This window comes from Echiichthys vipera (genome assembly GCF_963691815.1).
Source record: "Echiichthys vipera genome assembly, chromosome: X".
Taxonomy (NCBI): domain Eukaryota; kingdom Metazoa; phylum Chordata; class Actinopteri; order Perciformes; family Trachinidae; genus Echiichthys; species Echiichthys vipera.
The window spans coordinates 10,947,990-10,965,055 of NC_139825.1; the positions used below are offsets into that span (position 1 = coordinate 10,947,990).

A 17,066-nucleotide genomic window follows, 5' to 3' on the forward strand; every position below is an offset into this window, starting at 1 on the left:
CCGATGTCAGCTTCAACAGCAACCAGAAAATCAGAAATATTAGCAGATGATGTACTGGCACAGCTTGATGCAGCCATTCAGAGTGCACCATGCATTTCTTTGGCAATTAATGAATCTACAGATGTTACTGATAATGCCCAGCTTTTGGTGTATGTGAGATTTTTTCACAAAGATAAGAAGGAGTTCTGTGAGGACCTGCTGGGTGTAACACCACTTGAAACACACACAAGAGGAGAGGACATATATGCAGCAATAAAAGAGATGCTGACAAAGAGGGGCATAGATCTGAAGCAGGTTGTCTCTGTCACCACGGATGGTGCCCCTGCCATGGTGGGAAAAGAGCGGGGGGCTGTGTCCCGGATGAAAGAGGACAACCCAGATCTCATTGCTTACCACTGTCTCATCCATCAGACTGTTCTATGTGCCACTCTATCAGAACATTTTGCTGATGTAATGAACACAGTGATGAAACTCATCAACTTCCTTAGGGCATCCTCATCCCTTCAGCATCGCCTCCTGAGAGAATTCCTGGAAGATGTTGAGGCAAATGCCAATGACATGCTATTGCACAACAATGTAAGGTGGCTGAGTAAAGGCAATGCACTGGGACGTTTCTGGTCTATTCGAAAAGAAATAGAAGCGTTCTTAAAGCAGGTCAAAAGCCAGAGAGCAACACAGTTCTCACTGTTTCTGCAAGATGAGCACAAGATGGATATGGTTGCTTTTTTGGTTGACATTACATCACATCTTAATGAGCTCAATTTAAAGCTGCAGGGCCAGAACAATTCAGTTGCGGATTTGATGACAGCTGTTAGCTCTTTCCAGAGGAAGCTGGACATTTTCAAAGAAGATATTGAAGGAGAGTGTGAACACTTCCCAAAACTGCAGGAACAGATGCAGGTTGAGAGAGATGTTTCTCCCTATGTTGACTTCATCAACAAGCTGATTGAAAACTTCAGTAACAGGTTCAACAGCTTCTGCCTTGGGCCACAGCTCCTCCTGTTAATCCAGAATCCTTTCCTCATCAGAGAAGTCAGAGGATTTTCTAAGGAGGTGACACAGACATTCAAGTGGGCACATGCAGGATCTCTACAGCTTGAGCTGATTGATCTGCAAGGAAATGCTGCATTAAAAGAGCATTTTGAGGCAACTGACCCTGCTACCTTCTGGCTGCAGACTGTGTCTGAGAGTGTGTTCCCCGGTCTAACTAAAGTAGCACTGCACACCTTGACCATGTTTGGATCTACTTACAGCTGTGAGTCAGCCTTTTCCACCATGAACATCATCAAAAACAAGTACCGTTCTAGGCTGACCAATAGCCACCTACATGTCTGCATGAGGATGGCCCTGACTCCATTCCAACCCAGATTTAAATCATTGGCAGGGCAGTCACATGCACACTTTTCTCATTAAGAGAAAAAGAATAATCAAAAGAGAAAGGTGGTGTCCAAGCTTGGTTCTCATTTTTTTTCGCAAAAAGAGCAATTTCTTATGTATTGTTTTCTTAAGATGTTGACCTGTCAGTTTTTTAGGCTGGGACCTCTTTGATTTAAGAAAAATGTAGTCAATGCTCTGTTTGCTCTTGTTTTGTCACTAAAAGAGACACTTTTTATTTATTATTTCCTGAAGATGTTTACTTTTTTACTTGAAGTGTGTTTCTTTAGGCTGGGACCTCTTTAATTTAAGAGAAAAATGGTTATTAGGCTCTGTTTTATTTATTTTATTCTGAGATTTATGTTTTCTTGAATGAAAAAAGTGCCTTACATTTATTTGCCTGCAGGACTTTTATTTATGGTAAATGAGCTAGTTTACCATATAAGTTCACTGTGTTAAAGGTTTCCTGCATTGACAATAAATATTATTGAAACCATATGAAAATGTGTGTTGAAATGAAAATGTTAGGACCTTTTACTTGGAGGAAAATTTAGTAACTGGACCTCGGTGACTTTTAATTGAATACCCCTGATCTAGAGGGATGAGCCGGATAAAGCATTTTTGCTGAGTATGAGTATGATAAGAGTAATAAGCGTCAGATATCATGCTCAGATTAAATGAAAATCCTCATTAGCAGACTGTCTGCCTTCTGTCACGGTGCTGCTCCGCTACACTCACACACACACAAACACACACACACACACACACACACACACACACCTGCTCTGTCTCTCTCTCACTCAGTCTTTTCCTTTAGTTTTTAAGTTTCTTCAGCTTCAATTTTAACTTTGGTTTGTACTCACTTATTAACAGTAGAGTTCTATAAACGTGGGTTCATTCAGATGTGCTGCCTGGTAGAATGGGACTCATCTCTGCCTGTCAGAGATTTGTTTTCTTTTTCTTATTTTAACTGAGTGTCTCACACTTTCTTGCTGTATTCCATAAAAAATAAAGGTAGTAGTGGTATAAATATTACAAATCAACTAATCTGCACACACACCCACACATACACACACACACACACACACACACACACACACGCACACACACACACACACACACTCCCTGCCGGTCATCTGCATTTTTTATTTATTTTTTAAACCGTCAGCTGTCAACACACACACTCACACACACAAGCTCTCTCTCTCTATCTATCAATCTCTCTCTCTCTCTCTCTCTCTCTCTCTCTGTTTCTCTTACTCACTCAAACACACAGACTCACATAAAAAAGAAACAAAAATAAATAAATATCACATTGATCCTAAAAAAAATAAAAGTTAAAAAGAGAAAGTTATACTGAGTATGTAAACTCTTGTTCATTACATTCATGTGTTGTAATCATTAAACTGTAAATAGTTTGTTTGCTGTCGTGATCAAAACCATTGACCTGAAGCTCAATGCTGATGCTGTTCTGTAAATAGTTTAAATATAAATATAACTATTTCTGATCACCCCTTAACAGTTGCATACTTAAATTAACATACTGGTTAAATGTATTTCAAAACAACTCGACCCACTTCCAGGTGAATACCAGCCCACTTCCTGGTTAGGCCCCGCCCACTCGCTCACTATAAAGGTGAACCAGACTTCCCAAAATTGATGCATTAAACTACTGATGCACATCTGAAAGACTCACTCACAGTTGCAGTTACACACCAGATTACAATACACTGGTGAATAGCATGCAATGCTGTCTTCCTACTAACAAAGAAAAAGATACCAGATACCAGTTGTCAGTGGCAACATCACAGTGCCATGGCCAAGTGACAACTGAGTTCATGACATGTAACAGTTATAATTTTGTTTAAAAATGGGGCAGATTTGGTCATTAGTTCAAAATGTGACAAGATTTATTTCAAAATATATGAATTGATTTTTCTTTAACATTACATAATTGATAACTTTTTGAAACATGTTACAACATTGTTCATGATTTGTTAAGGGTTTGTCAGCGGCTGTGATGTAGTGATGTGAGTGATCATCTGAAAATGTAACTATTACTGATATTAATAGAGATAAAGTGCTGAATATGGATATCTTGTTTCTCACCTTATTGTTATTGTTCATGATTATTGTGAGAAATCATTAAAGTAATCAGTGTCTTCACATTAGGTGAATATCATTAATCATTATTAATAATTTATAACTAAAGGCAAACTGAGCAAATTTGTTATTTCAGAGGAGAGTCTCAAACTGATAGCCCTTTGTATGGCTCAATATTCTTAAAGTAGCTCTCGGTTTCAAAAAGGTTGGTAACCCCTGGATTAGGCTATTTTATACCATGCCAGTAGCATCAGTCTGTACCAATGGAAGGTATTCTGAGAACTTTGCGGTTTCTCATGGAACAAGGCAAGACTGCCCCCCAGGCGCGTCACTAGCTCGTGAAAACATCCGGGGCTGTAGCCCAGAAGCCAGATTCCTTTCCAAACGGAGTTCGGGGGTTTCTCCCCCAAGAAATTTTTGAAATTGCGCTGATAATTTCACACATGACCAGGAAACACCTGGTCATGTGTGACTCCTGTTGGGGCAGGTCTACTGAGGAGGTTAATGTTTAGGTCAGCACAAACACCATCAGCAGAATGAGACACGAGAACAGCCTACAGCCTCAGAAACACTGACATGCACTGACATTGACCCGATGTCAAGTGGACTGGGCTGAATCCACTGCAGGGGTCCGTTTCACAAAGCAGGTTCAAAAAACTCTGAGTCAAACCCTGAACTCTGAGTTGATCTACTCTGAGATAGGAAACAGCAGATTTGCGTTAGGTTGATCAACTCAGAGTGGTTTGACCTGGAGTTAAGCGCGTGCACCACAAGTAAAAAAAGACAGCATCAATGGAGCCCTGATTCGACGACAACTGGAACTGTAAATATTAATGCGCTCATACGGTGAGTTTGAGCAGGTTTACACCGCTGCACCAGCAAAAGAGAGGGAGACGGTGCGGGAGAACATTGCGGCTCGGGTCAGTGCATAAGTTTAAATGTAGTCCTGTTGCAATCACAGTAATATCACAGGGGGTACTGCTTGAGTGGGAGCCTATTAGTTTATTTCATTTAAGTGCAACCTGTCAGGCCTGGCGAAATGAGGACTCAGATGCAGTCAGGCTTTTATTCTGAACCACTTGTATCTCCTTCAGAAGAAGTGACAACCAAACGGCTTTAAACTCTACCTCGTCAACAGACAGAGGATAGACAAGAAAACAATAAACAGGGCTAGAAACTGAAATTCGCTCCCGAAGGAGGGGAAACCAGAAACAAAAAGGCTATGGCTATCTAGAAAACAAAAAAGGTTCACAACTGATCAAAATCTAAATCACTCTTCGTCAGAGGTATACAAGGAAACAGAAAAACAAGCAAGGGAATACTTATCAATTACAAGGCAACTCTGTGGCAAGGCTGTGAAAGGCTGGAGATTCATGACACGACGAAATACTCTGGCGACGAGACAGGGGAGGACAAAGACAATATATACACCAGGGAAGGGAGCACAGGTGGAAACAATCAGGGATTAGGGGAGACACCAGACCGGTGACACAAGAGGAAGTGCAAGTGGCCTGAAACGAGAGGAGAGTTATTTTTCAAAATAAAAACATGAAATTCGCAAGACAAAAAACCCAAGACAGGACATTCCTCACCGCGGTGTGACACAACCCCGCGGTGGAGAAGCGCACTTGGCAGCAGCTTAAGATGAAAAATAAAAACATTGTTCAAACAGGTAAAACATCGGCACAATCTCATGGTGACGCCTCATTTTGAGCATGTTTTACATGGTAAAGCAAATATTACCGTAAGTGGCTGTTTTATATGTTGTATAAAAAACTCCCATTTGCAAAAAAACGCAGCGCAACACACAATATCTGCTGGGATATAAGAGCATTACTGGTTGTTAATGTTGGAAATGTAAGGAGGGATGAGATGGACTGTGACATGAAACGGTGTTGTGCCGTATTCAGCACCCCTGCCGTGAAATAGACCCCCTTGCATTATAGATGATATTCTGGATCAGAAGGCTGTTGTTTCCACCTATAGGAGTAGTTTATATACCGGTAACCCAACTAATTGCAAGAAAAGCTGGGATTATATTTAGGAAACGCTAAGTCAAATACATTCAATTTGCTCAAAAGATCCATTTCATTCATTTTGTAATTATGGCTGCAGTATATTAAGGACGTCTATGCGCGGTCTGATAATCATCTCCCGACGAATATTTAATTCTCTTTGCGGTAATGCGTCACCTTCATCCACAGGATCGTTATCAAAAGGACATGCCATGGTAGTGGAAATATTCACCACCTAATATAACTTCTATTAGGTATATATATTTTACAACATATTTGACATGCATTAACTTACATTTACTCACATTTCTTCTTTTTATTATTAGGGCCCGAGCGAGCACCGACGAAGGCGGTGAGGACCCTATTGTAATTGGAATGATTATTATATCCAGTTGAATATTATTATTATTGAAACGCCATGACAAAAGACATCACTGAAACTGCACACCAGGGGTCCGTTTCACAAAGCAGGTTCAACAAACTCTGAGTCTAACCCTGAACTCTGAGTTGATCTACTCTGAGATAGGAAACTCTGAGTTTTCGGTTCCAGAACAGCAGATTTGCGTTAGGTTGATCAACTCAGAGTAGTTTGACCTAGAGTTAAGCGCGTGCACCACAAGTAAAAAGACAGCATCAATGGAGCCCTGATTCGACGAGTCACCATAGCAACAGGGAAGGGGAGGGCTACGCTACAACTGGAACTGTAAATATTAATGCGCTCATACGGAGAGTTTGAGCATGTTTTTCGCCGAAAGTGTAACACCGCTGCAGCAGCAAAAGAGAGGGAGACGGTGCGGGAGGACATTGCTGCTCTAGTCAGTGCGTAAGTTTAAATGTAGTCCTGTTGCAATCACAGTAATATCACAGGGGGAAACTGCTTGAGTGGGAGCCTATTAATTCATTTAATTTAGGTGCTTCACATGGGGGAGAAGCGCACTTGGCAGCAGCTTAAGATGAAGCATAAAAACATTGTTCAAACAGGTAAAACATCGGCACAATCTCATGGTGACGCCTCATTTTGAGCATGTTTTATATTGTAAAGTAAATATTACCGTAAGTGGCTGTTTTATATGTTGTATAAAAAACTCCTATTTGCAAAAAACGCAGCGCAACACACAATATCAGCTGTGATATGAAACGGTATCGCTCGAAATAGAATTGCCTGGAAATGCAAGAACATCTATAATCAGTAGTTTGATAATCATCTCCAGACGAATATTTAATTCTCTGTGCAGTATCGCTGCACCTTCATCCACGGGATCGTTATCAAAAGGACATGCCATGGTAGTGAAATAGTCACCACCTAACATAACTTCTAATGTCTGATTTTTGCAATGATTTTCTGAAAAAACAGACGGAACTATACTACGACAAAACTCGCGTGCTGACTGAATGAATGAGGAAATCAAACACCGTGTGGCTGAAAGAGGGCAGAGACAGAGAGAAACTCAAGGTTTTCTGAGAAAAACCTGGTCCCGACCAGGTTAGTTTCAGAGAGCATGTTACCATGGTAACTGACCGAGAGGTTAAGTTACCTCGCTTTGTGAAACAGGCTAGAGTTACCCCTCTGTCTCTGGTTTGAGTTACCTCCCTTTGTGAAACGGAAAACTCAGAGTTTCCCTCATTTCAGGGTTAACAGACTCAGAGTTTTCACTAAACCCGCTTTGTGAAACGGACCCCTGGTGTTCAGATCTTTTCCAAACTTAACATGTTTGATCAGAGACCCGCCCTAAACACGTATGTAGGACAATTTTGAATCATTGTCTTAGTGCCCCTTACTGGCAACAGGAAGTTACATTTTATATATGTTGATGTCCTTTTCCTAGCCGATTGAACAAATCCACCACAAATCCTGTCAGCAGAGACTTAAGACCTTCATGATGTTTGATCATGTAGGTTTTGGCTTTTCATCAAATTCTGTTGTCGGGGCGACCATCCTCCTCCGTGAAAAAGGAAGTGGTTGTAACTTCAACATACATTGTCCAATATGCCCCAAATTTCTCATGATTCATAACAGTCCAGGCCTGAACACATCTGCATCTCAATATTTAGTCATAAGTTCATCACTGCTTGCAGCTTTAATGATTATTATTATTATTATTATTACTATTATTGTTGTTGTTGTTTAATGTTGTTTTAATTATCTACTTTTTGGGGAGGGAACTCTGTTTTGAGAGTTTCTGTTAGTCTTTGTTCTGTCATGAAAAAAGCTCACTAAACAAAGTTTATTGAAAAACTTCACAGCGATAACTTAGTTAATTTGACCAGTGCACGCTTTCTGCTGGGCACAATTGCACATGAACAAGCGGTCCTAGCTTCTATTTATATGCATCTGTTCCCTGCAACGACATTTGAAAAACTGACACTAAAGGGTTCGCAGTGGTTTGATAGGGAGGTGGAAGGTTTACTGAAGATTTGGTCAGATGAAAATATTCAAAAGCAGTTGGACAAAATGCATGATGATGTATAAGCAAGAAGCAATCGTGCCGTGACCCGGATCTTTTGAAGTAATGCGAGTACAGGCCGGGCCTGGCCAGCGGGGGATGAGGAGGGGGACGATCGGGCTTAAGCATGGCACAGATCAACCGGGCCAACTGTGCACTCTTAGACGTTTTCTGTGTAGATTTTGCACCGATATGACTCTACAAAGGCACTCAGATGGCTGCTATTCTAAACAAATAACTTTATAAAAGAATATTAACATTATTACACATCATACATACAATATATTACATTGTTAACCTATTCTAGAAATGTGAAAAATAAACATAAATAAAATAAATAAATAATAAACATCAGTATCAATATTCATAAATAGATCAAATAAATAGCTATATGACACCATTTCTAAATCACCCTGATCATCGTTTTCTGCGTTATATGTTCTGTAAAACATATACGCCACACTGCTCGATACTGATACGTCTGTGAAGGGCCGATATCTGCTGATCGATATATTGTTTGGCTGTTGTCATGTCAATTTATCATTCTGTTTAAATAATTTGTTCATATATGTTTTGTAATGGATGTATTTCCCTGTCAGCTGTAAAAGGAAATAATTAAATTTCATATTGCATGGTAAACCTTCAGCCACACAGGCACAGTCAGTCACATGTGCAGTGATTGGCATTGTCATGAAAAACAATGCATCTGACTGATCATGAGGATCATATTTTTCCTTTGATTATGAGCCTCTATTCGGCTGACCTAATCATCTTGTCCAACATATGCTATGTGTTACCCTATGTTTGAGTTCAGACCTCTGAACCTAGCCCATGGTGTATGAGCTCCGACCCAGCTGAAAAATAACTCTGTTGTACTCTGAATTCTGTTTGTCTTTTGTACTTAAACCAAACTTCTTACAAAAATTGATTATTTGCTCATTTCTCAAGGCAATTAGAATTGCCACAACTTTTGGCAACCAAGAAGGGATGGACGCCTGATCTGGACTCTGTGGGGAACAGAAGGTTGGTATTCCTCTCTACAGGTGAGAAGCTGTCCTCAGACGGAGCCCACTCAAATCCTGAATTTAAGATAAGGACTTGCACGGTGAGAAATGAACAAATAACATACAGTCACAGAGTTGATTAGGCCTAATGTATTGGTAAACCAGTAATCAAGCTTAAAGACTTGCAGACAGGGGAAGTCCAAGGTTAAAACACACGCTGGGTGAGACCCCCCGGTGAAGTTACTTGGGGCAGTGCGCCACGAGAGCCAAGCACCGGTGGACACAATATGCCAGCAGAGCAGAGCACATGGAGCCACCAGCAGCAGCAACGAGGCAAAGCAGCGAGGCAAAGCACTGAGGCAAAGCAGCGAGGAAAAGCAGCGAGGCAAAGCAGCAAGGCAAAGCAGCAAGGCAAAGCAGCAAGGCAAAGCAGCGAGGCAAAGCAGCGAGGCAAAGCAGCGAGGCAAAGCAGCGAGGCAAAGCAGCGAGGCAAAGCAGCGAGGCAAAGCAGCGAGGCAATGCAGCGTGGCAAAGCAGCGTGGAGACAAAACATCAGCAGGCAAAGCAGCAGCAACTCCAATAAGCTGATTGCAGTTAGTCCTAATCATGGGAAAACACTGTTAGTGGCGCTACATCACTGAGAAATGCTGTGGTTGCAGTGCAAAAAGTCTTAAATGACAAGACACAGATCTTGTCATGTTCAGCACTGAACTGGCGAGAAACTCCAGCTGCAGTGTTGAACTGATTCCCCAATGAGAGTCTTTGCATAATCCTGTCCTCTCGTGCACTTGTTTCACGTGGAAGCCTTTTTTAGGGACTTAAATGAATCTGTGTCCTTGTAAAGTTTCAATCTTCTTGAAATCACAGACTGTGAACGCCCAACCTCTCTCTGATGGCTGAGAGGGTCATCCCTTTGGTCTTCATCTGGACAACCGTTTTTGTTGAAGTGCCTTGGTTATTTAAAAAAACATGCTAGTACAGCAGTAGTATAGCCACAGTGGATATTCTATCTAATTATGAACAATAAAAAATAACAACTTTAGAGATCAAGATATATATATATATATATACACTGTATATACTGTATATACTGTATATATACTGAATGTTCACATTATATAGAGTGATTGTAAATAAGATATCAAACAGCACACCACACAAAATATGACAGGTCAATATTAACAGTCAAGTATATTGTGCTAAAATAATGTTTGGAATGATATGTCATCAATGTCTGAGATCTGGATGAAGCTTTCATCCTTCTCCCCTGCCCTCTTCCTCCCCCCTCTGCTTACTGACCCTTGCCACTGGAGCAGCTTTGGCCGGCATGCTCATCAGATCCCCAGTGTTACAGCCAAACAGCCTCACAATGAAAAATGCCTCCACATTTCCTCGGTTTCACAAACACTGTTTCGAACAAAAAGCCCTTATCGGACCTGCATATTATTCACCGTGTTAATTGGAGGGAAAATAAATGTATTGTGCATCTCAACGGTGCTGTTAAAACAAGATAAGAACCACATGAGCAAGTCCGAGGCAGTGGCTATTCAATGAATTGTTTAGCAGAGAAAGTGTGAACAAGTTGGATATGTTTCTTTTCCTCTTACTGCTGTGCTGAGGCCTGGCATGGTTTCTGTGACCAATCTGGTAATCCCCCGGCAGATGTGATTTATTGATTGTCACTGATTCTGGCATTACTCATTCAAGAAACAAAGGTCAGACGGCAAAAATAGTCAAAAGTATTATCAAATGCTGTGCTCATTCACTGTTCATACATATAACTACAAAAAATTATTCATTGTAATTTGCGCCTATTCCACTTATTTATTACTGTAGAAATCACCTCTGGAGCAAAAAAGGAAATCAGGCGACGTAACAAAAAAGCGCTAATCTCCACGTTGGGATGGATTTCAGGGTGGTGGATGTGTCCCAAAACACAGGAATTTCACCTGCGGGAGCTGTGTTCATGTTCCAGAAGTATTGAGCCAATACACACCTTTTTTTGATCCTAACCAAGTTGTTTTGGTGCCCCACGGTCACGTTTTGTTGCTTAAAATGAACCGGTCATGTAACGGTAGTTTCGGTACTCAAACCAAACTGACACCTTCTGTTTCATAAAGGTTACTATTGCAGTTCACGTCCAGTCGCCGTTTCACAGCGTTAAACAGAATGTCATATTTCGTAAGATACCGTACAAATCTTTGTGCATAACTTTCTGTAAGTTACAATACTCAGCTGTTGATGACAATATGTTATAAAAATACACATTCACCATTCAAAACAAAGCCAACCGCACACGACACGGATATATAGTTGTGTGGATTGCATTGAACATTACAGTGAACAATTGCAAAGATCAAAGTGGTTATATAAATGTGAGTTAGTAGGATGTTATATCTTGTTCATTTAAATAGAGAATTGTGCTGCATTTTCAGCAGATGTCAAGTTTTTCTCCCCCTTTGGTCCACAAAGGATATCACCTCTCTTTTTGCTTTCTCGACAAGTACAGCCACCTTATATTTTGAGAAAGTGACAGCTTTGCATGAATTAACAAAAAGCAGCTTTACTTGACAACCTATAAATAAAGTTTTCACCTTGGTTGTGTGTGTGTGTGTGTGTGTGTGTGTGTGTGTGTGTGTGTGTGTGTGTGTGTGTGTGTGTGTGTGTGTGATACTTCTGTCTGTCTGTGGCCATATTTTGTCACAGCAACTTTACAGATGTGTTTTGATCAAAATGAAGGCTGAGTTTAAAGATGAGTATGATCTAAACAATTGTGCCTGAATATGGAGATAGAAAGTAGGGAAGGGGCCAATGCCCCACCACTTTAAACCCCTGGGGCTACATAATATATAATCTGCTGGACCTGGTCAACAGTCTTGCAGCAGTTTTCTGGACCAGCTGTAGACAGCCCAGGGATGACTCGCTGAGGCAGGTGAAAAGTAAATTGCAGTAATCAAGCCGGGATGTTATAAAACCATGAATGATCACCTCCTGTTCATGCAAATACGAGCGTATGCTGTGCTGCAACACACCACAAAACCATAACCTGGTTTCACTGCATTTACAGATGGAAAAAAGGCAGCAAATTGAAGCAGTACAGAGATAATTAGATCATGACTCACATTTAAAAACTAAAGAAAATAAAAACATGATTACACATGTTTCTATAATTGCTTACTACATCTCAGGGTAGAGCAATAAGTCCACTCTGACCTGACCTGTACTGAAGCAAACGGATGACTAAAGAAAAAAAAATGTCAGTAATGGCCTGTTTGGTAAAGGCCTCACTGACAAACACTGACCTGATTGTCACACTGAGCATGAATAGGTAGAGGGTTCATATACGGGTTGAAACAACCCGCCATCCCAGTGCTCACAAAACCATGAACTCAAAGTTATGACTTTAACTGTGTGTCCTTTTCAACCCATTTGAGGACATATAAAATGTAAAAGCTACTGCTTTTTGATTTTGGCAGTCTGCAGATATAAATATGACCTGACTGAGAGCAAGGCTGTGATCCACATCACTACTTTGTTAACTCATTTTGCTTTTCCTTTCATGATAAAAACTCAGTTATAGTGAGAAGTAAATACAATGTCAAAAAACACCAGCAGTGTACGTGCCCTTTGTTCCTCGTAATCATTTTGTGCCATTACATAGCAGATACTGACTTGTATTTCTAAATTAACATGAAGAAGAAATTTGAAGTATCACATTGTTGGATTTAAAGCAAAAAAAGTGTTTGAGCATTTGACTGCATCTGAAATCCCTTGTTTACTATAGTTACTGTGTGCAATTTATTTGAAATGATTTAGTGTAAAATTGATGCACACTGCTGTGAACTACAGAGTCTTTTTTAGAAGTAGTGAATGAGTATGTGAGGGAGTGATTGCGATTATGACGCAGCTTTCTTCTTTTGTTCAATTGTAGACGTTTTATGAACATGTAGGGAATATTCTTTACACTTTAAAAGACACTCAATGGGCAAAATTGTTTTTAAGCAGGGCACAACAAAACATTTCTGCTGATGAACTTGTTTACTTCTTTTTGTATTTTTATGATAAAAATATTATCTGTAACTGCTTACCCTGATAAAACCATTAAAAGTTCAAATATTTTTGTACTAGAACATATAACTGGAACAGAGAGAGAGAGAGAGAGAGAAAACAATAAAATTATCACTAAAATATTGGCTTCATCTAAAACAAAGTGACTCCACTACTTCCACCACAAACCCCTGCAAAGCCAAGAGATAAGTAGCAGAGTTGCCTCACTCAGCTGGTCCTGACACTGAGCTCACAGACTGTTAGACCTTGGCAAAAGAAGGACTCAAATGCAGTCAGGGAACAGTAAATGCAGGCTTTATTTCTGACACACTGTTTTACCATAAGACAGAGCGCTAAACGAACAGGCTACAAAACTCTAAGCTCGTCAGTTCGGGCGAGGAAATAAACACAGTAAACAAATGTGGCAAGAAACACCACACAAATAAACTGAAAATCACTCCCGAGGGTGGAAAAGACAACAGGCGATAACTACACTGATCTGAATCTATGAAAAGTTAGACAAAAGAATATCCCTCACAATGAGGAGAAAACAAAAGGCAATAAACAAAAAACCATGCCGTACAGAGCTAAAGAAACTACAAATCAAAAACACTCCAAGAGGAGGAAAAACGATGGCACGATGAAAATAAACTAGCTATTCAAGCTGATCTAAAAACTTTAAGAAACAAAAAAACACTCTTCTTCAGAGGTAAACAAGGGAAGAGAAGTATAAGCAAGATAATACTTAGAATCAAGACAAGACTGTGGTAATGGCTAGAGGTACTCAATGAAATGATATACTCTGTCAACAAGACAGAGGAAGACAAGGACTATATACACATGAGGGAGGATGACACAGGTGGACACAATTTGGTGGTGTGTGGTACACAGGAGGAAGGGCAAGTGATCTGAAACGAGAGGAAGATTAATTTTTCTAAATAAAACATGAATTTCACAAGACAAAAAACCCAAGTCAGGACTTTTAAATTTGTATAACTAAACTTAAAAAGAAATTCTCAAAATAGCTATTGGAGAAAAAAAGAGAGCTGTGTAATGGCAGGACAGTTTGTCTTCACCTGCCACAACATGAGAGTGTAGTTACCCATCTACATCAGGCCTCATCCCATCACTTTTATTATTATTATTAATGTATTATTATTATTATTATTATTATTATTATTATTTTATATATAACTGCTCTTAATCCATCTTATGTCCTATTATTTATTTATTTAACCTTTCTACTTTTGTAACATTATTTTTTATTATTATTATCTTATTAATTTATTTTATTATATTTCCACTACATTTTTTATTTTATTATATGCATGTATTTGTATTCTTGGACAGTGTTCTCACATATTTCATATTTCTGACTTGTTCAATTATCATTGTATTGAATGCTTTGGCAACACTGTTGCAATATGGTCATGCTAATGAAGCTCATTTAAATTTAATTGAATTGAATTGAGCGAGCTGAGCTGATGCTAGAAGGTGAAATTAAAACACTACAGACTGATTGGTCAGTGAAATTTGTCATTGTTTAATTGTCACACGTGCGACACAGGACATCCTTCACAAACCAAACATTTTTTTTAAATCAAGCTGCCATCAATAGCAACCACATATTTGTTATTGACTTGACCAAAATTAAAAAAAAAAAATAGCAGCCTTCAAAAGCATGTCGCACAGTACGTCGAACAATTGACAAGGTGCAGATTTCTTGTTTGGATGCCAATAAAAGGATCCCGAGAGTGCTGCACCTAAGATGACGTCACAACAGTTTCACACAGCAATGATATGGCGATTCAGTAAGAATCCTGCCTACATAATGGAAAACGAAAAGAGAAATGTACTGGTACCAAAAGTGAGGCGAGTCGAGTCAACCATACAGTAGAAACACGGCATAAGGAACAACTTTTGTCCTACCGTAAAGCAAAGAGGTTGCACATTATATATTAAAATGTAACCGCTTCGATTAAGTATTCTTATTCAAGTACCGGTTTTGCCCCATAATAAACATATGTACAATGATGTAATTAGACTGTGACAATATTTAGAAAGAGGTCAACATTGGCTCAGCTTAGAAGTCAAACTCGAGCTCTGTTCCAAGCACGCTATGAATATCCTGTCAGTCAGCGAGGCAGGAAACAGACAGTCAGCGGGTTGTCTGGCTGGCTTTGCCAGGCCTGCGGGGGTCAGCCCTGCCAGGTGGGGGTCAGGCAGGTGAGGCAGACAGTGAAACAAAGAACCCCCCCCCCCCTTTTCCCCATCCCGTCTGCCTTCCCTTCCCCTCAGAACAATCACCGCTAACAGGAACAGGAAGTGATGTAAAGAGGTTGATCTAACCAGGGCCATTCCTTTAGCTGGGTCAGATTAGGAAAGAGAGGGTAGGAAAGACAGGCGTGGAAAGAGGAAACGATATAAAACACACACCAAAAGTAGTGGCAGGGTATCCTGTGTGTGTGTGTGTGTGTGTGTGTGTGTGTGTGTGTGTGTGTGTGTGTGTGTGTGTGTGTGTGTGTGTGTGTTCCTATTTATAGAATACTCCAGCAGAGTGCTGTCTGGTGTTCAGTAGTGACTAGTATCATGTATTAGGGGAAATATATTAACTGTAATATTACTGATATTATATTATATTACTTTTATACAATCTTTATCCTATACTATTCATACAGAAGATGCACATCTGACATCGACTGTAAATAAGGCCATGACAGCAGTTTGTGGCTCACACTGGTGTGTGCATGTTACCAGTGGCCTCCTCATTGTTATTTTGAGTCCAGGGCATCTATGGCGGCCAGCTGGAGTGCCAGAGCTGCAGTGTCTCCCTTCTCTCAGTCTTCCTTGAGAATGTGAGCAGGCGTGTGGCATTGAGAGTCAGCGGCCCATTCCTGTTCTCATAGCACAAAGACAAGCATTTGGCACTTGACAACGATGCCCGATGAGCGACGCACGCTACCATAAGCCGCAGCAGCCCTGCCTTTTAAGATGCGGCAGAGGGGTCCCTGCCCTGAAAGGTGACACCTCTGGACCTTTGGCTGCGCCACCGAGGCTCCTTGCGTCTTTTCTTTCCCCCCACTTGCGGACTCTTGTCTGTCCTCGGCTGCTAATTTCCATCACACTTTCTCTTGTGAGCAGGGGGACAAGCCTGTGTCTTTGTTAACTGCACACTCAAGGCAGCCCCCCCCCCCCCCAAGTCAAATCATCATGTTACAGGTATATTGTGCACAACAGAGAAATTCTCAATCCATCTTTAAATAATACCATCTAAAAATATCATGGGGAATACTTTGGCCAATTATGGTTAGATGCAGGCTGATTGTCATGATGTATCTGGGAGCAGGCTTGAAGGCTTTCTTCCTGGCATAAGAGCAGGAGAAGCTTTTGGACTGTGGTGTTTCCTGAGATTAAAGATGAAGGGGAATGTTGTTTTTCTAGAAGCTTAATCTAATAATGAGTAGCCAATATGTAACAGATCAGGAGTGAATGCTGATTTCCATGTATTGTATCTTCACATGAAACTAGTATTAACTTTACCAGACAGCTCAGATATTGTGTCAGACTGCTGCTCCAGTGCCTGCTTTAACATTTGGTATGACACAGCACCCTCTAGAGGCTAACATTGAGACATTTTGGACCTGAATTCATAAACTGCTAAATGTGACATTTTGGACTTAATTAAGTGAAATAATGAAGTCAAAATCCTCCATTTTGCAAACACAAGACTACGTGTTATTTATCACATCTATAACAACTTAAAACATATACTCTTCACAGAAAACATCCTAAATCCAAAAACAGAGTTGAGCACACACAAGTCATTTATTAGCTGATTAAATAATTCTACAATTCAATAATAGTGTGGTTTTAAACAATTAATTTCATTAGTTTTGAACTTTTGATAGGATGAAACACCGTTTCTTTCCTTTTCATTGCAGTCATCAGAGGAGCAAAGAACAGCTGTCATTGATTTTGTCCAGTGAGGAACTACATTTTTATACCTTATCTGATGTAGGCATGCTCTCTTTTTTCATTTCAGCTCGTTTCCATATGATTTCATCACAATTTATCAGACT

The 17,066-nt window shown here is 40.2% G+C and overlaps 1 protein-coding gene across 1 annotated transcript; it reads left to right on the forward strand.

Moving 5' to 3' along the window:
- Positions 1–261: 261 nt before the first annotated feature.
- On the forward strand, positions 262–1,413 carry LOC310965769 (SCAN domain-containing protein 3-like; the record flags this gene model as incomplete). Its single annotated transcript, XM_083939523.1, has 1 exon — positions 262–1,413. The coding sequence occupies one exon, from the start codon at positions 262–264 to the stop codon at positions 1,411–1,413; it is 1,152 nt and encodes a 383-aa protein (XP_083795649.1).
- Between the last annotated feature and the right edge of the window lie 15,653 nt (positions 1,414–17,066).